Source organism: Coccomyxa subellipsoidea, assembly GCF_000258705.1.
Source record: "Coccomyxa subellipsoidea C-169, whole genome shotgun sequence".
NCBI lineage: Eukaryota > Viridiplantae > Chlorophyta > Trebouxiophyceae > Coccomyxaceae > Coccomyxa > Coccomyxa subellipsoidea.
The window spans coordinates 372,024-396,420 of record NW_005178023.1 but is presented as its reverse complement, the minus strand read 5'-3'; the positions used below and the strand labels follow the sequence as shown (position 1 = coordinate 396,420).

Here is a 24,397-nt window from a genome sequence, read left to right as displayed (position 1 = left end):
GCCTCAGTTCTCTGCCATGGAGCTACCAGGTCTAGCCTGCATTCTGGCGTGGGCTAAATATCTCATCTGCAAATTTTGCAAACTGAAGAGCCATGAAGCCAAGAAGGTGTGCGAAGACCCTCTGCCTTCTGCTAGACACGAGCATGCGGTGAGCAACGCACTTACTGCTGTGCAAGCATGCATGGGATACTAGAGCATTCGACAGAATATATATTTTATCACTCAGGTAATCGGAAGGGCTTGGTGTGAGCAGGCAGGCTCACTCTTGTAGTCGCTGTCGACGAGCGCCCGTCGGCTGGCGGCTGCTTCGCTGGCGGCTGCCAGGCGCGCATTCTCGCGGCTGAACTGACCTACCATCGCATGCGCCTCCGCCAGCCTCCGCTCAGTCTCCGCCGCGCCCTCCGCCGCCCTGCCAACACAGCAGAAGAAAGCTAATATCTTGCTTCTTGGTCATAGCTTAAAAGCAGAATTAGCGCTGCAAATTTTTTAGAGAAACTGCCACCCACGCATTGCTATGTGATGCGCCATATGTAACTTTCCAGGCAAAGGTCGAAATTATGGAGAATTTCCCCAGTTGTTACACTGAGCATGCTTGGTGGATTGCTACCAACTGGTGGCGCAAATCAGGAAGGTGGTGGCGGACAATATAAGCCATATCTGATCAAGCAAACAGAACATGCAGCAGACCTGGCGTGGTGTATTGGTGCGCTGCCCGGAGAGGCAGCATCCCCGGAGGGAGGGGGGCCCTGCGTTGTCCCAGCTGTGGCGGGTTCCCCCTCCGCGAATGAGCCCTGGCGGGAGTGCTGCAGGGAGCTAGAAGCGGGTGTGCTAGCCTCTGTCTCTCCCCTGCTCCGCTTGGTGCTCAGCGCCATCTGGATAGCACAAAGGTGGCTTCACTCTTGGCTCTCATGCAAAAGCTGAAGGTTCAATGGATGTGTGCCCGCGTTGCTGCAGCACAGGCATGCATGGGCGGCCTTGCTTCTGCTGAAGTGGGCCCAAAAATTTACTTAGGCATTGGTGCCGTCCGAAGTGGCTGAGAGAAGCCACCGAAGGCTCTCAGTGGAGTGTGCAGGAAGACAGGGTTAAGGGGATACGAAACGCATCAAGCTTGCTGCAGGGGAGGAAGGAGGCACCTGGCTGCGGAAGTAGGCGTTCTCGGCGCGCAGCAGGTGAATCTCACGCTTCAGCGCAGCCACCAGCGCCTCATGCGGGTCCATCTGCACACAAGGACCTCCTTCAGCCAATTTATGTATGTGCGAGCGCTATGCCACAAGCCTCACCCAACAGGCTGTGCTGCTGCATACAGAACAAGTGGGTCCCGTTGTTTAGGGAGCCTTTGGCACAGTTGACTTCACCCGAACAGTGCATTACAATAATTAACACCTTGATCTGTTTACCAAGCTGCCCCTTGATTCGCAATTCCACCAACGTCATATTGGCTGACCAAACAAGATCAGGATTCACATCGTCCCACTTTGCCCCACAGACACGCACGCCCCAAGCGATGCCTGAGATAATTTTGCCGCCAGCAACTTGCCGACTGCATGCTATATCAGGTCGAGCGCATGAGCCGCATGCGGGCGCCAGAATCCCGGCAAGACACATAGAATGTCAGGAACTGGCAGAGAGCCACGGCTGCCTCCTCTGGAGTGCTCCCATGTACTTCAGTAGATATTCCAGCATGAGATTCTTGAGGTTTTATTTTTTCAGTCTTGCTACTGCAACAGAAGACTGTCACTCGCCTGCAGGACGGGCCGGTTGCGGATGTTTTTGGCGCGCGTTGCGTAGGAGAGAGTCGACAGAGTTTCCTCGGCGGCGGAGGCGGCTGGGGAGCAGCAGGCGATCATGAGCGCGAGCGCGGAGCCTCCGAGGCTGTCTTGCAGCAGCCGCGTCAGCTTGCTGTCCCGGTATGGCACATGCAACCCCCCGCCCGGGCCGCCGCCGTTCTCGGCCAGCGCACTTATCACCTGGCGCTTGCACAGGCACATGAACAGATGTTCGCTCTATCACATATACAAAACTGCTTGTAAGCATTGGACTATTGTGGTGTTGCTGCAATGCACCGTGCCCTCATGGGCTGAGAAAGGTGCTGTCATGAGCATTGATAGCAATGAACCAGAGCCTGAGGCAACCTTGATGGTCATATTTCTGTGATTTTGTTGCAAATGCAATTGTCTTGAGTCAAGACTCTCGACCAAAGCGGAAAGCGTCAGCATGGGCCACTACTGGACTGCACCTACAATGGGCAGCCTCAGTTGTTTGCATGGTCTCTGTCCAGACCTGATCCGCAGAAGGGGGTGTGTGAAATGTGCACCTTGCCGAGGGTGAAGAGAGATTTGTTGATGGAGCCGGCCTCCTTGAGCATGCCATTGCTGGTCTTTGTGTCCTTCACCCGCTCGCTGCCAGCCTGCGCGCAGCATGCGTCAATAATTATTTTGTGGACTTTTCAACTAGCGGCAGATTCCCGGGCGTTGATATAGCCAATTCTTATTGGAATCCTTGCCTTCTTGCCCAGATTGGCAGGCTGCGTCTGAAGTCAAGTTGCACATACATGTTTTTCATTATTATTCCCCTTATCGGACCCCGCCACATCCAACATAATCCAGTCAATTATCGCGATTGGCCGCGAACCCCAAACATAGGCAGCCAAGTTGAGTGTGCTTCAGAAATCTCTCAGGCAGCCCGCTCACCAGGTCTACAAAGCTGATCTTGCCCACGGCGGTGAGCGAGGAGCTGAGCGAGCCGCGCTCTGCTGGCGGGCCGACAGCGGTGTCGCAGTAGACGGTCATGATGGAGTGGGACCTGCTGGACTCCATGTTCAGCTCATGGCTGCCCATGCGCCGGTGCTGCATGCCCCGACTTATCACCTGCATGCGCATGCTATCTTAGACATAGAACTTGGAAGTAAGAAAAGGGTTGTAATCTTGGGGCGCCTGCAGGCAATAGGAAAACATGTGCCAGTGTGCACGCAAGAAAGTATTGCTCAAACAGATACGAGTGCATTCTTATCCATGATCACTGCAGTTTCAAAGCATTACTTTTTACATCAATTGCTTGCAATTTCTTCATGCGGGCAGACTGCAGAGAACAGACACTGGACCAACTCCTCGAGCTGGCATCAGCAAGACAAGCATGCAGGCAGGCTGTCCAGCACATCATTTCCTAGTGTAACTCTCACCACAGAAATCTAACACTTCACGTAATGAATGCACTGAAACATGTCGGTGGGGCTGCGCACGTTCAGCATGTCGCCCATGGCAGGGCAGTCCCTGATCATGAGGTCGGGGACGTGGAATCCTTTACCAGCATCCCATCGCACCGGCAGCTGCTGCTTCGTCCATCGCAGCAGATCATACAGCGCCTCGTTGTATATCTCACAGTAGGACGCCCTGCAATGCATGCACATTAGTGAAAGTACCCTGAATATTTAGTGCAGGGGATTTTTTGCGCAATGGTGCATCACAACATGCGAGGATATTTGTTGCATGCGCATGCATGCTTCAGTGGAGAGAAAGAATGCTCCAACAGCATGCAACAAGTTTCAAAACTAAGTGCGTGCAGGTTGGATGAAAACGAGCACCTGAGCTTGCTGCTGCTGCCTCTTTTCTGCAGAGTCTCATAGAGGTACGCCACTGAACGTGTGACAACGCCGTCATCTGTATCACCTGCATTTTCAAAAGATTTCTCAAAAACCCTGTGTTGACATCATCAACTGGAAATCCACCCACAGAGCTTCCAGGCATGTTTAGGAGCATTCTATTTCTTCTCTTTCTTCCTTCTGATGTCACTCAGCAACAAAAGTTGAGTTCCTGCTCAACTTGCTTGCTTTGCCATCAGTACAGGGGGCCTTTGGGCAGAGGGATGACTCACCGTTGTAGTCATCCATTTCCAGGATGTCCTCGCGCCCGGACATGGTGAAGGTTTTGCCGGAGCCCGTCTGGCCATATGTGAGGATTGTGACATTAAAGCCTGCCAGCGCTGCGTCCAGCAGCTGAGTGATGCCACACGCGCGCAACACGTCCGCCTGCAAAAAAAGAAAACTTACTTTCTCGTTTAATGCGTGATTTCCAATATGCACTGTGCGCAGCCCCATTTTTTAAGCTGCTCTGGCAAATGGCCCTTCTGCATGTACGGGTTGCTGTTCGGTTTGCAGGTTACATACACTTCATGTTCTCCGTAAGATGCGCCGAGGAAACGATAATCCTGTCTTGCCAATGTGACTGACTGACTGTAGTGTGCTGTACGGACCAAAGCAGGCGCATTGTCTGGTCTCGAAGAGGGATTTCACCTGCTTTGTGGCGGGCGCAAGACAGGAGTGGAAGGCGAAGGTCCTTGTCAGGGGTGGGGTGCCCTTGGCGGCAGGCAGCACCACCTGTGGAACACAGAGATCAGCAAAAAGTTCTTTGGATAAATGCACATAAGGTGCTTCATTCCTTCAATCGACGGTGGGAGCTTCGGTAGTGCATGAATGCATAGGGTGTGCAAAATTGGAAGCACCTGCCTGTAGGGTGTGTGGGTCATCACTGGCAACTTTGACGGCCTCTGTCTCCTGTCTGCCTTGCTCCCGTGCATTCAGAGGCCTGACGCGCACCACCACCTGCAGTCATTCCATGTGAGGTTGAAGCACTGACTGCCTCTTTCACGCTCGGCCAGTCCAATTTAACCATGGTCTTTGGAAGTGTACAGTATTTCAACATTTAATTGATTATTGCCCTGGCTGGCGGGGGGCGGTACAAATGCTGAGCGCTGTGTCCACCGTTGATTGGGCGTTGCTTGGATCTGGCAAGCCCATCAAGGGGTAAGATATGTGGCAGCCTTCACCTGCAGCTTGTCTGCAGACGCACTTTGCCTCTGGCAGGAACAGCGCATAATAACAATTAGAATTTTCAAGTGCATGCAATTCTGTGAGGGCATGCATGTTGCTCACCTTGATGTTATCATTTTTGTCAACGCCTTGGGCAGAAGTGGAGGAGCCTGCACCTCCGCGCGAGGTGGGCCGGCTGCTGATTCCTGTAGCGCTCCTGGCAGAGGGCAGCGTGCTCTGGCGATTCTGCACCATTTGGCATTGTTTGGCTGGATTGGCAAACTTGGCATGGATGAGTAAAATCCGCAGCATAATATTGTAGTACTACAAGGCCTCAGGGATATGGCTTGTCTGTGGACAGTGCAGTTGCTTGACGCACGCCTGGATCTGCCATGCTATCGTTTCAGTTTGGCCACTCCGGGCAAAGGGCTCCAGCAAACGCATGAAGCCTGGAGGGAGTCACTTTTCTGCTGCCATCAGTGTACTGGACGCTTGAAATTATTGTCTGAGATGTTATACCACGGGGTACAATTCACAGCCAGCAGGAGCCTAGTGGCAGTCCCTTGCCTGACTCTCATGCTCTACAAAATGGTAGATCTATGCACGGGAGCAGCAAAGGACAGCACCAAGTCTTTGCTGGCTGAGGTAGTGGGACGGCTTTGGCCATCGTTTGAGGTCAGGCTGCTGCGAGTGCTCGAGGTGCCTCCCTTTTTAATTGCATCACCGACTCTCTTGGAACCCATGTACCCTGTCATGGTGGCGGCTGGCGCAGACAACGCTGACTGCTCCACAAACATCTGCAGCATTACATGGAACTTCAGTAGGGTCTGTACAGGTGAGGGGAAGCCCCATCTTGCTTATGAATTCCATGAAGACATCATGTGCAGCATCCTGCAAGTTCTTGTGTCGTGGAAGAATATAGCTGTTACAAGTGGAATGAGGACGTGCCTTCCTTCTGGTCTCTGGTGTGGGCTGCTGCTGGGTTTGGCTGTGGGCAGACGGATGTCCAAGGTTATCAAGGTTCCGCGATGGTCCGCCAAGAGTCAGGATTGCGGGGCGTCTCGGTACTAATGATATTATTTAAATTATTTTGATCGAAAATTGCAACTATGTACATGTATCATGATTTTTTACTGTTTTCCCAGAAAACGATCAGAACGACCAGAGGGAAGAGCACAGACTTCTGGCGCCAACAGCAGTCTGACAATTCAAGTTGGTCTGCAGATAGAAACGGATACTACTGCATGGCATGAAACTCGTTCTCAACAACGGATCACAAGAAAGGTCTTTTTTGTTCTAAAAACAGATTTTGTTTCAGGATACGCGACGCCGAGGCGCACGATGCTGCGGGCAACGGAAGAACTGCTTTCGTTGTGAAATTTCCACAGATGTCACCGCAAGGACGCAATATTTCAGCGTAGAATAAATAAACTTCTTGGCGTAACTTTGTGTGAGGGCCCATTCACTGCGCTGTGTCTTTTCTCACCTGTTCTGACGCCAGCTGAAGGACGTGGGTCTCACAATATGCTCTGAGCATGCCTTGTAGTCCACACTGTGCAATAAAACCACATGTTGTTTTTGGAAGTTGAAAGAAGAATAACTCACCACAGCTATACTTCTGACTTGAACGAGCTGTCGCAAACGTTTTCGTGCTAGCATCCCAGCTTTGCTCCTGGAATGGACAGGACATCAGAGCAGCGATGGAGACGCTTTCAGAACATCACAGGTGAAATTGCATCTACTACCGAATGCCTTGACGCCGTGTCGTCCTCCAAAAGTGCCCCAGGAAAACCCTAGCACATCTCTTTTATATGCCAAGATGTGGGTCCTGTTGTACGCAGGAGACGAAAATCTGGGCACACCACGAAGTGTCGACTTTGATATCTATCAATCGGACGTGTTGAGCGTTGCTGGCGCCGCCACCCCTCAAACGAGACCCAGACTGGCTGTCTCAGATTACAACAACATACCTGTGCACGGTGGGTTCTCCCTTCTCCTCACGTATTCAAGTTTTGAGGCGAGCTGTCTCGACTGCCAAAATGGTACACACACGCTGGCTTGTACAATATCGTGGAGGTGCTGCTCACTCAACACTATTGCACCTGCTTTGTCTTGGGCAGGGACCACACCATTGACAGGGAAGCAGCACTGGACAGCCAGAAAGCCCCTTTACGACGCGGCCTCCACCCCAACCACACATTTCACACCTCACCAAGACTTGCAACACGACAGCTTCCAGACCCCAGAGCCCTTTGATGTCTCAGATGGAGACTCATCCGTCGACGCAGAAGAGCTGGAAGAGGTGCAGGAGCTCTTGGCAGAGAAAGATGGAGAGCTGTCGGGTGAGTCATTTTTTGGCACGTGATCCTCAGAGCATTCTCACTGCCCCATGAATTTCCAAAGGATACCACCTAGTGCTCAATGATAAGTTCTGACACAGCAACCCAGCGCATGAGCGTCGTTGCGTTGAAGCAGTAAGGGAAAAAGTGTGTTGGCAAGACATACAAGAGGCCCGGCTGCCAAAAGAGCAATCCTGAGTGCAGTGAATTATTCCCAATGCAGAGCTGCGGGAGAGAGTGGAACGTTTGGAGAGCCGCCGCGGAGCAAAGCAGCAGCTGAGGGCCCTGGATGCCAGGACTCTAGAGCTCAAGGTTTATATTCAATTAATCAATGTCAGTCATTAATCTGAGCTAATCTAGCCTCAGGGCCCATCTCTCGCAGATCCTTTCTTGCTGTGTGTGGCAGCGGGCTGAAAGTACACACGCTAAAAAATACATGGTCCTCTGTGCAGCACGTGGCCAGAAAGACACATGCATACACAAACATTCATTGAAGGCATGCGCACGCTGCCGTAATCATTACATGAATCATCAAGAGGGTGCCACTCTGTTTCTGCAGGCGCAAATGGAGGAGAAGCAGCGGCAGATTGACATATTGAAAGGCAGGCGCACCAAGCGGCGCCCCATTCTGCCCATCCTAGCCAACGGCCTGGCCGTGTGCGAGAAGCGAGCCACAGAAGAGGTAACACTCACCACTGGTCACCTGACGGCAACACCTTCTGCACTGTCCTGCATTGAGTTGACCTGCAGGAGACCTCTTCCTCTCAGCATTAATAAATTCAGTGATCCACAGCATCTCAATTAGCATGAACGTCCAAGCTTTGGGCCTCTGCCTGTGTGCTACTCCCCTGACGCCAATGTGCTCGTTCTCTGGCAACAAGAATCGTTGCTCTGTGCCTGCCTTTTGTAAGTTCTGGAGTTCCCTGGAGTCCAATACTGGCTTAGTGCAGACTGCAGGATTTTGACTGTGTGATATATTGCAGGCCGGCAAGCTTGCGTTGCGCGCGCTCAGAGCACTAAATCTGAAGCCAGTGTCGCCGGAGACCCCCGAGACACCCCAGCCGCACACCCCGCTGTCCAGCCAGGGAGATTCCAAGAGCCCATTCTACTTCTCCCCCTGGTCCTTCCCGCCAGTCAACCCAGCAAAGGCAAGCATGCGGCCCCTCCGGCATGTGCTCTGACTGCACCAGTCCGGCCATCCTAAGTGCATCTCAGACATGCTTGCTACAGGGTACTCAGAATGTTCTTCTTGCAGGCACTCTGTTTTGGCGATCTCCTGAGAATACAGTAAATGGGCTGATGGCTCCTGTTGGGGTGCATGTTAGTAACAGAGAGAAGGGAATATCATGTTTTATGAGCTTGCAACGGCAAACAAATGGGCAGTGAGAAGCGTAGACAAGTGATCACGTGACCTGGAGGAATGGTGCTGAAGGGAAGTATCAGGCCGTTCTAAAAGTGCAATTGGTGGGCTTCCAGGCGAAGGGCTCCAGGTGCCCGTTGGGTGCATGTGAGAGAAAAAGAGAGGGGCTGGCAATTCTACTGAGCTTGCACTTTTCTAGATCAAATTGGCAATTTGAAACAGCAGACACGTGATTGCGCTTGGTGGCTTGCAGGTGCAGAAGGGCAAGTATGTGGTGATGGCGGCATGTGCTGCAAGTGGAGCACTTGCATTCAGCCTGGCAGGGGAGCGGCTGTGGCTGGGCAGAGTAGAGCACCGCGGGCAGGACAGCCTCAAGCTGCACTACTATCAGCAGCTCGCAGGCACGTGCATATGGTCTTCAAATGTAGGATTAGCCAGTTTCCCATAATGGGTCTCGTCAGGCATATATTTATCAGGGAATCTCGGCACTGCTGTGCACCTTATTGGGTTGAGGTATCAAGGCTGGCATGTGCAAGGCTGTAGAAGATCTCTAGAAGATCTTTAGCGGCTGCTGAGAGCAAGCTCACAAGCTACTTGAAAGTTGGCCTGCAGCTAAAATGAGCGTGACTGATCGTGCAGGTAGCCAAAACCAGCTGGCATTCGAGCCATGCGTGGACGCACGCGGATACCCGCTGATCGGCACTGAGCCGCTTACTCAGCGCAGCCTGGTGGCGGTGTTTGACGCGCTGGAGCGGCCGACGCGCGGCGGGGCCGGCCATCTGCCGGCGGCCGCGGCGGAGGAAGTCGCCAAGCGGCTGCGCGGCCGATCTGACGGCAGCAGCACGGATGAGAACAGCCCCAGCCTCGCCAGCTGGGCCAGCCCCTTCTGATGGCGATCTGTCGGGGTGAACAGTGAGTCAGTCAGTGAGATTACATCGCTTCCAGCCAACTTAGGGCTGGATCCGATGCCCGCCTCTGATTTTCAGAGTCAGCGCCTGCATGACATCTGAACTCGGAAACAAATTTGGCAGCACCAATAAGATCATCTGCCAGAACAAATTCAATTGATCGGGCTGCATGTTGGGGAAGGTTATCTGACGTGGCAGGGGGGACCATTGAACGTTGCTTCCAGGCTTGTGCCAAGATGTGAACAATTGATGACAAATTTGTGGGATCTTTCACGATCTTGATTGAATTAAGTGTTTTCAGCATCCCGCACATTTTGATACAACGTGACTGGTTAGGATCTTTCAACGGTGATTTAGAATAGTGATTGATTCTCTGCTGTAAATTGCTGACTTGTCGAAATAAACTGCAGAGTCAGGAGTGAGGCTGGAAAGTGAAAATAATCATTGTTGATCGAAGCGAATTGTTGCCCTGTTGTCATTTGAGAAAGACTCGATGCTTCCATAAACTTGCAGGAGGCATGGCGTGGTGCTATGCCCACTTCTGTCACACGTTGTATACAAGTTGAGGCCTTGTTTATTGATCAGAACATACGCTTTTCGCGTTTTGCGCAGCCGCTGCGCAAATAGCAAGCCCTTCCCTAAAGAATGGATGACTTCATCAGCCAGCTCCAAACACCCGCTGAGAATGTGTACGGCGAAAGCGATCTTATACTCATGAAGAAGGTAGAGCAACTTGTTTCATTTTCACGGATTGGCCATTGTCAAGTGCTTGAATTCCTGGCCATCACAATATATTGAATATACAGTGGGGGAGGTTTGGAGAGCTTGCAATAAGATCGATCCTCTATGCAGGCCTATATCAACGAAAAGGCAGCGCCTGAGCTCTTGGATTATCAGACCGACCTGCTTGCACGCCTACAGGACCAGGTTCAGAATCAGGTGGGGCTCTCAGCCTCCCTGTAACTGGTGGGAAGATGGCAGTTGAGATTTGGCTTCAAATGGCTGTGAGCGTTCCACATTTTCTATGCTTGGCACACTCCTGTCCTGCCACCAGCTCAGGCTGATTGCCAAGGCATTTCTCCAGCAGGCCTCTGTATGCCTCGCATGCATCGGCACACTTCTAATGCTGCATCATTCAGTACAACGCAAAAGAGCAGGACATTCCGTGTTGGTAGACGCACAAATTTTTCTGGCAGTCCACCCCTGCCCGCTGCAGAGTGCCGAACATACACCTCAGGTGTGAATGCAGAGCACGTTCTGAAGCCGCAAGGAAGTCGGCATGCAACACCCAGCGCTGCGCATGTTCACTCCTCAGGGCTTTGGAATGTGCTTTGAGCCATGTAGCAAAGGGGCAGGACCTGCATGTTAGCTGCAAGCCTGGGGCAGTCAGTCGTGATGTAGCTCGCTGAGATCCCATGCTGCCACTACGGCTGACATGGCGCGCCCTTCTGCGGCATGGTGTCATCACCGCTGATGTGGCATGCTGACTCACTGTGCAGGAGGACAGGGTGGCGAACACGGACAGCACGCATGCGGAGGGGTCGCTGGTGCGCGCGATCTGGCGGCTGGAGCTGGCGCGCGCGAGGCATCTGTTGCGCGCGTACCTCCGCACGCGCCTGCACAAGCTGGAGCGCCATGTCACCGCCGTGCTGGACGACCCCGCCATGCAGGCCCGCCTCTCACCCCTGGAACTCCAGTACGCCAAGGTGGGCCGCCCTTTATTCACAGCGCAGCTCTTGACTGCTCTTTGCAGGGAAGCAATAGCCCCAGAAAGGCTGGAGGGTGGCCTCTTTCTGTCCATTTAGGACTATTTTGTCAAGTCTGTGCGTAAAGGAGTTCGCTCATCCTACACCGTATGCATGGAGAGCCGGGACAGCAATGTCAGTGGATAGGATGCAGTGGATGTGTGTTATTGTGTTTCCTTTCTTTTTAAGCTTTCAGTGATGAGCGCATGAGAGCCACGACGATTGAGACGATTTGCTTCTGAAGGGCTTTCACTGACGCATGGCTGTTTCAAGATCGAGCCTCTGTTCCAAAGCACGTCCTAGACTCAATCAGGGCGTCTAATTCTTTTCTCAATGTTTATCGGCTGGGTCTCTCTGGGACCTCTAGCTGATGTGGTCTGCTCTGGGCATTCTGCGCGCAGGACTATTTTGTCAAGACGGGCCTGCACCTGAAGGACGCGGTGCTGTCGCATCTGCCGGAGGAGTTCAACTCTCTCGTGCGCCAGAGCAACGTGAGCGAGGGGCATGACATGCTGAGCGCGCCAAATCTGGACGCGCATGCCTTTGTGCGCGTGCTGGAAGACCGCGGCGCCGTCAACCTTGACCCTGAAGGGTGCGCGTGCCATTTTCTATAGGGTTGCAGGGGTTGGCGGAGGTAATTATGTTTATACAAGTAATCCTTTGTTTTTATTATACACGATTTCTCTGTCACGAGGCAATCAAGCTGTGGTTGAAGGCTGCCAAACGAGTGAAAGCCTGCCTGATTACGTGCGCTACAGTACAATTTGCAGAGCGCAATCCGATTGGAACGTTTGAGACGCATACATTATGCGAGGCAAAAGTGCAGATGACATTCAACTGACCGGCAGCAAGAATTTTTCTGAGCAAGCTTGCTTGGCTTCGTTTGTTTTGATTTGATAGAGCAATGCCCGCAAGTGCATGGCGCACAGCAAGATGTCTCCTGCAAGGAAGGCTCGCCAGTTTTTTCCAGATGCCTGGATGCTGGATATTTGTGTGGGTGGGCGGGCCCGCCCACTCACACGGCACACGAAGAAGGGTGGATCAACGAGAGTGGTGATGGGTGCATTGCCTGGGTGCAGGGATGATGTGGTTGAGCTGAACAAAGACGACCTGTACATCATCCGCTACCAGCCAATACGGTATCTGCTCAAGGACAACTGGGTGGAGCTTGTTTGAAGGGACAGCGTGCCAGCAACTGGGACAGTTCACCCCTTCCTCCCTTCTTGGCGCCCGCACTGCCTACAAGTTGTGTGTCTCGCCCAGTACCTTGGTGTTGATATGACAAGCTATGGATGAGCAGTCCTGCCACAAGAATTATCTAGCTCTGGAGATGTCCTGTCAGGCTCCAAGTACGAATGAAGCACATGTTGCTACATGCTTGCACGCTTTGGCTTGCACGTGCGGACAGCCGTAATTGCAAGACTCAGTCTTGCAATTACTAAGTGCCGAGTGCAATCAGGAGCTGCTGAGAGGCAACTTGTGTCAGGGAAAATTTTGAGCAATAATTACAAAAATGGAAATCACAAGCTTTGTAATGTAACAAGAGTCCAGACACACCCGGGCTTGTATGAATAAACATGATGTACAGTGACCCCAGGCTTCTCCCAAACTCCAGCAAACTCCAATACTTTTTCTTCAGGAGAAGAAGCATGTCCAGCATGCACACCAAAGACACGCTTCGCACTCAAAACACGGCAAATATCAACAGTGCACATTGTGGCGCAGGCAGTTTGTGAAAACCCCAATGACGAGAGTACAATTTGACACATATGTCAATAGTGCCTCTGCAAAATTGGGGCATTTTCAAGGCGTGCACGTGTGGCAGCCACAAACAGCTAAAATTCTTTTGGAGCCCATCCTTAGTCACGGATGTCTCCCCTTGTTTTCACCAACTTTGCTCATACGCACCCCATCAGCACAGGGGCGGAGTACTAGCAAACAGATTCTGAAACGCAGAAAACAAATCAATTTTTCTGTCCCTCTAGAGAGCGTTGCGTGAAGGAATAATCCAGACCACACAGTACTCTTGCGCCCACACACTGGCAAAAGGTCCGTGTAATAAGTGTCCCCCTAGCTCCACAAGCTGATGCAGCAGGGCAAGCACCTAATTGCAGCACAAGAGGCAGAAGCAATACAATAAGGAGTACGAGGAAGCAGACTCGGATTTCGCCAAAGGCAACACGTCATGACTGCTCACCCAATAGCTCTAGCTGCTGCAGGAATTGCTCCCACCATATAAGCATGCCACTCTTGCATCAGCTGTGGAACCGTTTAATCTCTAAAAGGAGGCATCCCCACGTGATAAGTCCCAAATGCACGCCCGGGCAAATCAGTGTTTGTTGCAGACAAAAGAAAAACACGAGAGCCAAAGAACAAGCTGAGGCTCGAGCAAAATTCACAAAGCATCTCCGCTTCATCAATTCCACCAAAGGCATACTCATCCGCGAGTGGAGAGCTGTTCTAGGCAGTCTTAAGTTATCCCGAAGAGACCCGGAAGCACACAGTATGTGCAGCAAAAATTAGACGCTGGAAGACAAGCCAACTGCACCTGTGCATGTAATTGAAGCCAAACTCACCAGTGGTCCATCAGGTGACCACAAGGGTTGACCCACTCAATCCACCTGTGATTCACCCCCCTCTTGCTAGACGCCATGTGCATCTAAAAGAGCCTCGGGGGCATTTAAGTCAGGCCTAGGGGCGTCAAAAAAATCTTGCGCAGGGTTATAAGAAGGTGGCTGTTGTGCGTTCACCCGGCATGCCCACACTGGCTGAATATTTCCTGCCGCAGAGGACTGATTGCACCACCCCTGTTTTGAAGGTGTCCTCAAACCCTTTATCAGGAGTCTGGCCCCCTGGAGAATATTAGTATTATGCCGGGGCATCAAGACGCGCGCGCGCGGCCCAGAACGCGGGCAGGCGATAAAATTCCTAGGCAGGCGCCTTCACAAGCAGCAGCCCCCAGTCTGGGGCTGCATCGGGCGCCTGAGCAGCGCATGAGCAAATTTGCGCGCACTGCAGCGGTGAAAGCTCCGGACGAGGAATCCCTCCAAGGCGAGAGATCGCCCTCTGTCTGACATGTGCTTTGCTTGTAGCCTGGGTGCAGCGGTGCACGCTTTCGTGGCACGCTCACTTTGAATCGCCCACATAGATGATTTACTGTGTTTGGGTCCTGGGCTGCTGCAGGCTCACATCAGGATGGTATGAAGCTCTTGAGGTGAGGCCCTGTTGCATTTGGTCGAAGTGTATGGATGCCGCAAGCATCCCAAATGCATGCACTTTTGGCCAAGGCTGGTGCTGCTCCAAGTCTGCAGCGTGGAGAGGGCTTGGCCTGCTGCTTGAGGAAGAAGGGGCGGCTCTATCTGAGGCTTCGCTGAAGAGCAGAAGCCATGACTACAAATGTGTCAGTGGCCCGTTCTCGCGGAGCCATTTGTCACGTATGGTGAGCAGCTTATCATGATCGCCCAGGCAGCAGCCCCTCTCACATTTGAAGAGTGCCATTCACTTTCTTCGCACCCTCCTGTACTCCTTTGTGTTCCACGACTCGCTGTCTGTTGAGCGCCCATCGGAGCTGCCTCCAGAGAACTCGGCGCCTGGCACAAGACCACAACACACAATCAGCCATGCATGTTAAGCTCGTGCTCTCTCGGTGCGATGTCCTCATCTTGGTGAACAAAATGGAATACATGCCAGCAATACAACACTTTGCAGCACAGCGCAAAGAACATGCAGAAAAAGCACCATCGCCGCTGTACTCCACAGCCGCTGAAGATGGATCTGCAGCGCAGAGCACGACTGTCTTGGCTGAGCTCCTTCCTGTGCGATCAGTGGTTTAAGACATCCAAGGAAAAGAGGACATCTAACCTTAAAGGTTTTGAAAACACTCACCAGAGTCGTAGTCGGCGGGTCGGTGCATGCGGCGTGGCCGGGTGAGGGGAACCCCCAGGTAGGCGCCTGATCTGGCGCCAGGGGCCTCCCTTTCTGACAGGTTCCCGCTGCTTCCACTCGAGCGGTGCCTGCCACTCCTGCCTCCACTATACCTGCAGCAATAGACCTTCCAACATATCAGCTTCTGGCTCGGAGTGCCCAACAGACATACGCTGTGCCTCACATTGCACAGACTGCGCATTCAGATGCTTTTTGCTGCTGCAAGATCCCAGTCAATCTGAGTGCAAGGGCGCCACAAGGACATCACATCCTCCCAACTACTGTCAGTGCACCTTACAAGCTTGAATACACAGCTAATAGGGCGTTGCTGCTGCAAGACATGAACGAGCAATGCGTTCATCTTTGAACAAATACTGACGCAAGAGGCACAGCGGGAGGAGAATGTAGGCTCACCCGGAGTGCGTCTGCTGGGTGTTGGGTCTGCCCGACTTGCCCCCGGTGCGGCGCCCCGAAGGCACGGCAAAGCCGAGAACAGAGAAGCGGCTGGCGCTGGATTGCTGATGCAGCATCGGCTGCGGCGGAGCCACTTGCACCATGGCCGCCAGCTCTTCCGGCTTCCTGAATCACACATGAACTTCCTGATCAGAGGCCAAAGGCTGATGACATCACGTGCATGCTACCATCTGCAAACCTTACTACACTCTGACCACCAGCCAGCGCGCCCACTTCAGCAGCACTTCGCACCATCTTTGCTTTCCCTGAGCCCTTGCACACAGAGGAAACACACAAGGCACTGAGAAGAACTCTTAAGAGAAGGCAGGCCACCAGGTTGACAGAGCAGACTGCGCGAAATCCAATGAGGGAGATCCCCTCACTTTTTGGGCGGTCGGCCGGGCTTCCTTTTGACGGGCTGGACGGGCGGAGGGGCAACTTCGGGCTGTCTCTGAGGAACGGTGGCTGTGCCGTAGCCGCCGCGCACCTCGGCCCGCACTACGCTCTTGGGCAGGCTCGCCAGCGCATTCACCTACAAACAGGGTGGATCCACTGAGTTCATGCGATGGGAGTACACACCGACACAGATTCACAGGAATTTATGTACAACAGGCAAAATAGCCGCATGTCGCCTTGGTCTCGACAGCAGATGTTGACAAGTGATGCCCGACACAAGGCAGCGAAGCGCCAATACTGCCGCAATATGCAGTGCATGCATCAGGGCCGCACGAGGCTCTTCACCTCTGTGACATGACTTTCAAATATAAAATGAAGACACGAAAGAGGGACGGAAGAAACAAAGGACAGAGCGGAATGCAGAAGTTTGGCACCTGCGCTCGCTGCTTTTGCTGCTGCATGATGTCCTGCACGAGCGCCTGCAGCGGGCTCACATCCGTCGCAGCGCCGTCCTTGGCCTTTGGGCGGCTCTTGGGGGACTCGGACGCCGCAGCTGTGGCCCCCGGGGGGTCCTCAGGGTCTGTGCCGTTCAGGAAGAGCAGCGTCTCAGCCGCCTCCCTGCAGCAACAAAACCAAACACCGTCAGTTGTTGGGTTTCTTCATTCCATATTGCTGCCACACATGATTTTAGCCTCTTGATGGCAAGACATTGCCACAGAGAGCCATGCAGCTAGGTATGAGCAATCACACCTCTTGCTGTGTTTCAACTTGAAGGGCCAACCTCAACAGCTAAGGCAACGTGTATCAAATTTGAGGCCTGTACAAGAGGCATCTGCAACATTGCTGTCAACACTTATGGACCCTAGAATGACCTGACAATTGCTACATGACATGAAAGACAGGGATGCTCAGACAGGAATGCTGTGCTCAGAGCGCGCTGCACACCTTTCCAGGCCTTCCTTGGCAGGGCCCGCGAGTGCCAGCGGCTGCACAGGGGACTCCAATTTTGGCGCCGGCTGCGGCGGCGACGCCGGCCGCTTGGCCGGCCGGCCCGGGCCGCGGTGCGGGGCCGGCCGCGCCGTTTCTGCCGCGCTGGAGGGAACGCCGCTGCCCTTCGCACGCCAGCCCGGCCGCCTGCCGCTGTCTGGGGCGTGCTGCTCAGCCGAGCGGCCAATAAAGGGGTTCAGCCGCTTTAACCTGCAGACAAAGCAAGCTTCTCAAACCACATGCACCCCATTTTAAGCCCACTGACACCGGTAATGAAAGCGTGCGTCCAAATATTGTCCGTACCCAACAGCTATACTTGCAGGACACAGACGGTGCATATTGTCCCACATTGCGACACCAGCCCACGACACCGCTCCGACACTGTACATGACGCCTGCACACTGCAGTCGACGCTGGCGTGCGATTGCAGGCGACAGGATTCATGGTGCAGCGGTAGCACCTGTCATCTGACGTGGCGGAGTCATTGAAGATGAGGCTGGGGCCAGAGAGAGCCTCGGAGGGGGAATCGGTGCGGGGGGCGTTTGGAGCGCGAGATCGTGGGCTGCCCTCCGACGAGAACGCCTTCATCCGGCTGCCGCTGAGCTGGCACTCGGCCGCGCCCGGATCGCTGCCTATTCTGGACATGCGTTCTGTGTTGCATGTAGTAATGGCCCTGCCCGCCTTGGCCCTCAGGTCCGCCTGAGCCTCCAGCCGCTGCAGCGCCTCCTGCATACCAAGATACCCGTCCTGATCAGGTCCCTGCCAATTGCCAGGCAAGCTTTTCACCACTTTCATCCCCAAATACAGAGGGCTGACACATTGCACAAGGCTGGTAAGAAGCCGGTCCTTCAACAAGAACAAGGTCTTCAAGCCTTCATGAGGGCAGCAGTGTGATCAAGGCACCATGTTCTGCTGCGCGTGGAACGGCGCACGCCGCCGTTCCTAAGAAAATGCCAGATTTCTTGCGTTTTCAAGGGCTTGCAGCATGCATGTTCTCACGCACAGCAGGAGTGCCTTGGATGCCCCAACGATAGCCTCCTTCAGTTGATGAATCCGGCAAGAGCCTCAGATTTACCTCGTGGCTCATGCGCAGTGGTACAGAGCCCTCAGCTGGCAGAGTGGCCGCGATGACGGGGCGCCGGAATTCCCTGCGGCTGCCGGCCGGCTGCCACTGGTCGTCGGCCACCGGTTTTGCCGGGCGCCCCCGCTTCCGCGCCGCTTCACCGGGGCCGTCATCATGTGGGCTTTCCTGTGCGGTGCATCATGCAGCTCAGCATCGATGCAGATGCTCACATCAACACCCGCTGCCAGCTGTTGTGCGGTTGTGATGTGCTACGCTCCGCAGCACAGCAGAGGATGTTTTGGATGCGCCAGTACCAACACAAAACATCCTCTGCAGCACTGCTGCGCGAGAAAAATCAAAAAGGGTTACAAAACGGCCCACAGGGGTGCATTGCAAAGTACATGCAAGCTTGAAGCCCGTGGCGAAACACGGGATAAAGCCACCCACGGCACAGCTGTTGAAAGTGGACAATCTTCAAAGTGACTCGTCATGCCAGTCATAGTGCCTGGCCACAACGCCCCACTCACTCCCTCGCTCAGAGCCGCCCACTACAGTGAGCATCACAACGGCGAAAGGAGCACTGTATACTAGCAGGGCAAAGCTCGCACCCGCGCGGGCGGCTGATCGGGCGAGGGTTGGCGGGGGGCGGCCTCAGCGGGCAGGTGCAGGGACTCGCGCAGCATTCGCATGAGCGCCATCTGCTGCCGGGGGGACTCCTGCGCCGCCTTAAGCTGGGCCAGCAACGCCCCAGGATTGCTGCGGCTCTGCTCCTGCACCATCACACAACAAGTGATGGTCATGGCATCAGGAAAAGCAACGCTGATCATGAGAGCAGCGCACTAATGACAAGGTGGGGAGCTGAAAAGGCATGCCTTTACTCAGCACTGCTCTGAACGTCGTAATGCTCCAACCTTGAGAAATCCAGCTGCTATCAGGCCCATGGAAAACTCATCAGGTGGAACCAAAAAATAGAAACTTTAAGGCCTCCGGTGCGTGTCACATTGAGATTGAGAATTTCACAATCAAAGCATGGAGTATCTTAGGCAGTGCACGTGAGATACTGATGTGGCGGCCGCACCTGGAGGCTCTTGAGGATGTAGATGAGGTTGGAGGACCCCTGCGCGCCGGCCGAGCTGAGCAGCGAAGCCGCGCCGGCCGCAGCACAGTCCTGGATCATCATCAGCGCTGCAAGCTGCCGCTCCTGGTCCTGCACATTTGGCAGTAGTATCAAATTTAGAGACTAAGCTCCAGCCTTGACGGGAATAGGCTGAAATGGCATGCAGCAGGGTGGCACAAGACGTGCGCAAGCTGATCATCGCCGCTGCCGCAACACAGTGGGCGCGTCAACTGTGGGAGCGAGAGCCAATCAGTGCAGTCTTCCAATCAGGTCACGTGTCTCTTGTCTGTGGCCATAGTCTGCGGTTGAAGTGACGTCTGAATATAAGTCAGAGAGCACACGACAGCATTGGAGACTAAATTGAGTGACACTGCCCAGTCCGTTATTTTGCATGAAGGACAACCAGAAGCAAGTATCGGTAAATGCAATGTTCCATGTACCCTCTCGCCTGAACAGAACTTTTGCACATGCCCATCACCATGGTGATGCTGACTACGAATGCTGCTAGGCAGCCGTGCAAGTAAGCATCGCTTGAGACAGCCAAAATACTACAGCTCTTGTCAGGGAAAGGTATCCCACGGACGGGGTGACATGCTTCAGGAACTTGTATCCTAGCAATGGGAGCACTGAACGGTTTGGAAAGTTGTGTCTCGACGCAAAAAAGACTTAGTGGGAATCTGCTGCTTGTATCTGCACCTATACCTTCCAAGCAGTGTGGCTTGCCGCTGACCGTAGCAATGCATGTACACCTGAACAAATGTGCAAATCGGACACTAATGGCAAATGTGCAAATCAGGCACTGTACCAGCTGTGAGGCGACTGTGGCGGCATCGAGGTCGCGGACGGCGCTGCTGCGGCCGCCGGTGGCGGTGGGGCCCTGCCCAAAGCTGCCCGAGCGCTGGCGCAGGCTGCCCAGCTGCTGCCCAAGGTGCCCGGCGGGCAGCGTGTCACAGCTGCCCGCGCTGCCCAGCCGCCCCTCCACCTCAGCCGGTCCCTCCGCCGGCTTTGACTGCTCCGCTATCCTCTGCACAGACGCCAATTTAGAGTTATTGCCGTTCAGTGCCAAGTCACTGGTCACTGGGGCACGCAGAATGTGTACATCTTGTGTCTGTCCTTCAGACCGCTCTGAAGGAACATCCCAATGAAGCTAGGTGCACTAGAGTCAAGGAACTTGACTGCCATAGGCAGTGGCCCCAACATGCATGCAATATAAGCATGTACTACCTTGGCAATAAAGTTTTGACATCTGGACTCATGTGCAACAGGAGACTGGATGATAGAACACAACAATGGTAGCCAAGCGTGTGCGGAAAGTAAGTTGACTCACCCGCTGCAGGACGCGGTCTGCGGCGGCGTGCGCGAGCCGTACAACGTCCAGAGGGGTTCCCTGCGGCGGCGGCTGCATGCGGTGTGCCCCGGCCGGCCCGGCAGGCGGCGCGTCGAGAGATCGCTGCCGCGACGCCAGCAGCTGCGGCACCTCTGACACTGAGCTCTGCGCACGCTTCACACAATGAGATCAGGCTTCCGGAACGCTAATCCTTATCACTTTGAGCTTTGGTGCATTTGATCCTGCAAGCAGCATGCACCTCATCTGTGTTCTTGCCCCACCTGTACTCTGCACACCTCCAAGGTCTTCCAAGTTATGGAAACTCGCTGCTGATCATGTCCCCGTGCGTTGCCAAAAGCAGAAATAACAAGCGCAGGAACATGACCGGCAATGTCATTGTCCACAGCAGGAATTCACAAAGACTAACCAGGGCACGCCTCACAATAAAGGGTGCCTTACAACGTTCCAGCAAATGCAGTCCCAGTGCGGATTCACTTTGATGCTGCCAGGGTCAGCGGGTGTAAAAACTGACCGAGCGTTCGCGCATGGGAAGCAGCGGCCGCCCGCGCTGGGCAGGCAAGGAGCTGATGGAAGGAATCCCCGGCCGTGCGTAGGCCGCACCTGGGGCACCATTTGCCCGCCGCCCCTCCATGAACGCATTGCTGTACACCCGGTATGATGTGCTCGCCTTGGTGCCCGTCCTGTAAGATCCACCTCAGCCAGATCAGGCCGTGCGCCAGATCAGGTCCAAATATGGCCAGATGACTGAGAGGGCCAAATTGGGTCACGGAGCCAAATCAGGCCACGCGTCGAGTAGAGTCAAACAAGAGTCAAAAGGCACCGACTCCAGTAAAGTGGTCACCTGACACATGAGGCGGACTTGCAAACAGCACTGGATAGGCAAGCATCAAAAAGCACAGAGTCCTCTAGCACTCTGCATGCGCCGGGGGCTTGATGATGTGCCGAAGGGCTAGAGCAGCATTGTCACAGAGTGGGAGAGCGCTGAGCACCTCATGGGGACAGCCTCCATCCACAGTTTGGAGCTGGGCTGCTGCACAAGGAAGCCTGAGCTGCTCTGGCTGTAGCTGGGCCCCTCCATGCCTCCTGCTCTGCCCGCCATTGAATCCTGCATGGTGCACCCAATGTCGCCTCAGCCACTGGCATCATACTACTGTAGAGTCCCCCCTTCCAAGACAACGCTGGTAAGCCCCTAAACACCGATCCAGATCCAGCGTAGACTGCCAGGCTTCCTTAGATAGCGCCGATGCTGGCCGGCATAAACTCTAATCCAGCTGAGCCGCCTATTGACAGTCAGTGCCGCACTCATGGAGCAAGCAGTTGACGTCAGTGTCACCGCAGCTAGCACAAGCAATGACCACCTGCATCAGCGATTCCAAGCACCCGGGATGCTTCGCCTAGTGCTTTTCATCCTTGCGTTAAATCACGTACTTCGCGCATTCTCCCTGGAAGTTGAAGGAGGACTCACCTGCTGCTGGGGAGAGGAGCAGCGGCCGGAGACGGAGGGGTCCAGGGAGAGGGCAGATCCCTTGGGCAGCCGAATGCCTTCGGGCGGCACAGCCGACATTGACTGCTGCCGCACCGGTGCATGCACGGATATCTGCATCATGCACAAGCATGAAGGCTCAAATTGCTGCAGCTCTCCATCCCATGACACATGCACAAGCCAAATGCTGCGAGAAAGGGGTTACTCCCCTGGCAAATGTGCATACAAGGGGGCCTGGCACTTGCAGTTGGTCTAAGGCCTGGCGGTGTTTGGGCAACTTCCAGACAGGTGCAAAATAAGTTCAAGTGAGGGCGCACCTCGTTGTGGTGCTGCATAAGGGCCATCTGCTGCAGCTGCCTCTTGAGGAGCTCAGGGTCTCCAAAGGCCAGGTGGGGCAGGGGGCTGCTGCGGCCGATGTCGTGGCTCATGGCCTTGAGCTGCACTGGCGTCTGGGTGCTGCCGCCCGAGGGCGACGGCAGTGGGGCGGCCACGATGGGCGAGACCGTCCTCGCTCTCTTTTCCTTGCTGTCGTCCCTCCAGACCGGGTAGATTTCGGTCTCCTTCCTTTTCAAACCTGTGCCCATCAGGTGCCTTGAGAGCCGACAGGTCGGTCGCCATACGATGGGTGGGGCTCCAATCGATTTAACAATTCCCACCGCGAACAGCAAGCACAACAGGTCCGCAGGTCGCAGCAGCAAACGGATATTTTACCCAGGACGGACTGTGCCGTACAGGTATACGTAAAGCGGCAGAGCATGGGTTGACCCCCTACAATGGCCTGTGGGGGCAAACCTGGGTAAGCCTTCAAGCTGGATACAGCGCTGCGGACGCCGGCCAACATTGTCACGCCAGCATTGCCTGTATCTGGGGCCTCCATGTGCGTCCTACAACGTAAACGTCGACAATAAAGATTCCATGTGGGCGCCAGCCAAACGACCCGTCGTACAAAATTGACGGCTTTTCATGGCACGCCCTGCGTCCTGGCCAGCTCTGCTCGTCGAAGCAAGGCGATAAAAACCACGAGGGTTCATCCAGAATCGTGCGTACGTCATTTCTTGGCACCGGCCGAAATAGTACGGACGCCCCCTAAAAGAGCCAGGAAACAACAGTTATGCATATCGTTCATCCACATATGGGCGCTCAGTAATTTTTGGTGCAGAACATCCGGTTGCAGCTTGACCGGAAACTTACTAAGGTTGAAACTGACTGGGGCGCGGGCCCTCAAGCTCTCTAAATTTAGGAACATCGAACCGCATTCACTGCTCTATCGCATCATAGCTTCCCCGTGAGGCTGCCCACCGAGGGCGCCCAGGGGTGGTGTTTTCCTCGAGGTCTATCCGCAGTGCATCTAGCGGGCGGGGTCCCCTGTTCGCCACCTCTTGAAGATATAATGAGGCAGCCTAGCCACGTAATTCCGTCACAGATGCACAAGCTGTACGGCACCCTGGTGCCTGCCCGAGATGGGTGTCACTCACCCACTTCGGATATTCATGCACTTTTTCACGTTACGCCGCGTCCTAATAACTGCACGCCACTCATCGCGGGCACACCGCCAGTCGCCGCCCGTTGCTATACGAAGCTCCCCTGGAAGTAGACCGTGTGGGTTCCCGGGCCTGGAAATTTTGGGGAATCTCGCCGCGACCCGATAGCGGTCAAGTGCGCGGGGTGACTTCCTGTTCAGCCTGCCGCTGTCGTGTCACCTTCCTTCATCTAAATTCCGGATTGCGAGAAGCTATACGGATCATGAGGGACCCCTCGCATTTCAGTGTGACGTCAAGGGGGGCCCGTCAGAGGCAAGTGCCCTGCAGGTGTGACCTGCATGCTGGTTGGAAATATTTGCTCGGCTGGGTTATCCTGCATGGCTGGTCCATTCTTAAGTAGACATATGGTTGGTCCTCCATAGATGAGCTGAAAGCTCTGCTGAACAGACCTCACGCATAGTACTAGTATGCGTGAGCATGCTTGCTCGCGCAGGCCAGAAGTTGAATGCATCCATAGTGTCACGGCCCCGGCTGGCGGGGGGCGATATAAATACTGAGCACCGTGCCCGCGGTCTATAGTAGCTACTGGGTCTAGCTTGGATCTGGCGAGTCCAACAAGGGGAAGGATCAGGCTGCGCAGCCTTCAACTGCAGCTTCAAGCTTCAAGCTTCAAGCGTCTCTGCAGGACGCACCTTGCCTTTTGGCGGCAAAAGCGTGTCAAAACAAGAGTGGTGTCACGCGTATGATTCCCGTGTCATGATGAACATAATTGTAAGCTTGTGACAAGCCGCTTGCGACATACCATATGCATCATGATGTTCAGTGTGGTTTACTGGGTCAATTGATTGTAAGCTTGTGACAAGCCGCTTGCGACATACCATATGCATCATGATGTTCAGTGTGGTTTACTGGGTCAATTGAGCAACGGCGCACAAGCTGCTTAAAAGGGCGCCCTTTGATCCTGGGATTCCCGTGCATGCATGTACCTA

At 54.3% G+C, this 24,397-nt stretch overlaps 4 protein-coding genes across 4 annotated transcripts; 2 read left to right on the top strand and 2 right to left on the bottom strand.

The window, feature by feature from the left end:
- Positions 1-1,715: 1,715 nt before the first annotated feature.
- On the bottom strand, positions 1,716-4,093 carry COCSUDRAFT_19904 (kinesin-domain-containing protein; the record flags this gene model as incomplete). The annotated part of the gene is made up of 5 exons (XM_005643556.1): positions 1,716-1,967; positions 2,315-2,407; positions 2,691-2,867; positions 3,239-3,389; positions 3,789-4,093. The coding sequence occupies 5 exons, from the start codon at positions 4,091-4,093 to the stop codon at positions 1,716-1,718; spliced, it is 978 nt and encodes a 325-aa protein (XP_005643613.1).
- Positions 4,094-6,201: 2,108 nt separating this feature from the next.
- On the top strand, positions 6,202-9,393 carry COCSUDRAFT_48999 (hypothetical protein; the record flags this gene model as incomplete). Its single annotated transcript, XM_005643555.1, has 8 exons — positions 6,202-6,530; positions 6,646-6,783; positions 6,925-7,146; positions 7,367-7,455; positions 7,703-7,825; positions 8,127-8,315; positions 8,757-8,904; positions 9,143-9,393. The coding sequence occupies exons 1-8, from the start codon at positions 6,482-6,484 to the stop codon at positions 9,391-9,393; spliced, it is 1,209 nt and encodes a 402-aa protein (XP_005643612.1). The 5' UTR covers positions 6,202-6,481.
- A 285-nt stretch (positions 9,394-9,678) lies between these two features.
- COCSUDRAFT_48998 (GINS complex, Sld5 component) lies at positions 9,679-12,332 on the top strand (the record flags this gene model as incomplete). Its single annotated transcript, XM_005643554.1, has 5 exons — positions 9,679-10,134; positions 10,264-10,350; positions 10,911-11,117; positions 11,558-11,748; positions 12,236-12,332. The coding sequence occupies exons 1-5, from the start codon at positions 10,057-10,059 to the stop codon at positions 12,330-12,332; spliced, it is 660 nt and encodes a 219-aa protein (XP_005643611.1). The 5' UTR covers positions 9,679-10,056.
- A 1,752-nt stretch (positions 12,333-14,084) lies between these two features.
- COCSUDRAFT_59552 (hypothetical protein) lies at positions 14,085-22,804 on the bottom strand (the record flags this gene model as incomplete). Its single annotated transcript, XM_005643553.1, has 19 exons — positions 14,085-14,138; positions 14,670-14,746; positions 14,895-14,930; positions 15,042-15,193; positions 15,495-15,659; positions 15,917-16,065; positions 16,364-16,547; positions 16,875-17,126; positions 17,377-17,642; positions 17,992-18,165; positions 18,588-18,749; positions 19,058-19,186; positions 19,902-20,120; positions 20,424-20,588; positions 20,956-21,124; positions 21,434-21,549; positions 21,910-22,041; positions 22,245-22,501; positions 22,720-22,804. 19 exons carry the CDS (start codon positions 22,802-22,804, stop codon positions 14,085-14,087), a joined length of 2,943 nt encoding a protein of 980 aa, XP_005643610.1.
- Between the last annotated feature and the right edge of the window lie 1,593 nt (positions 22,805-24,397).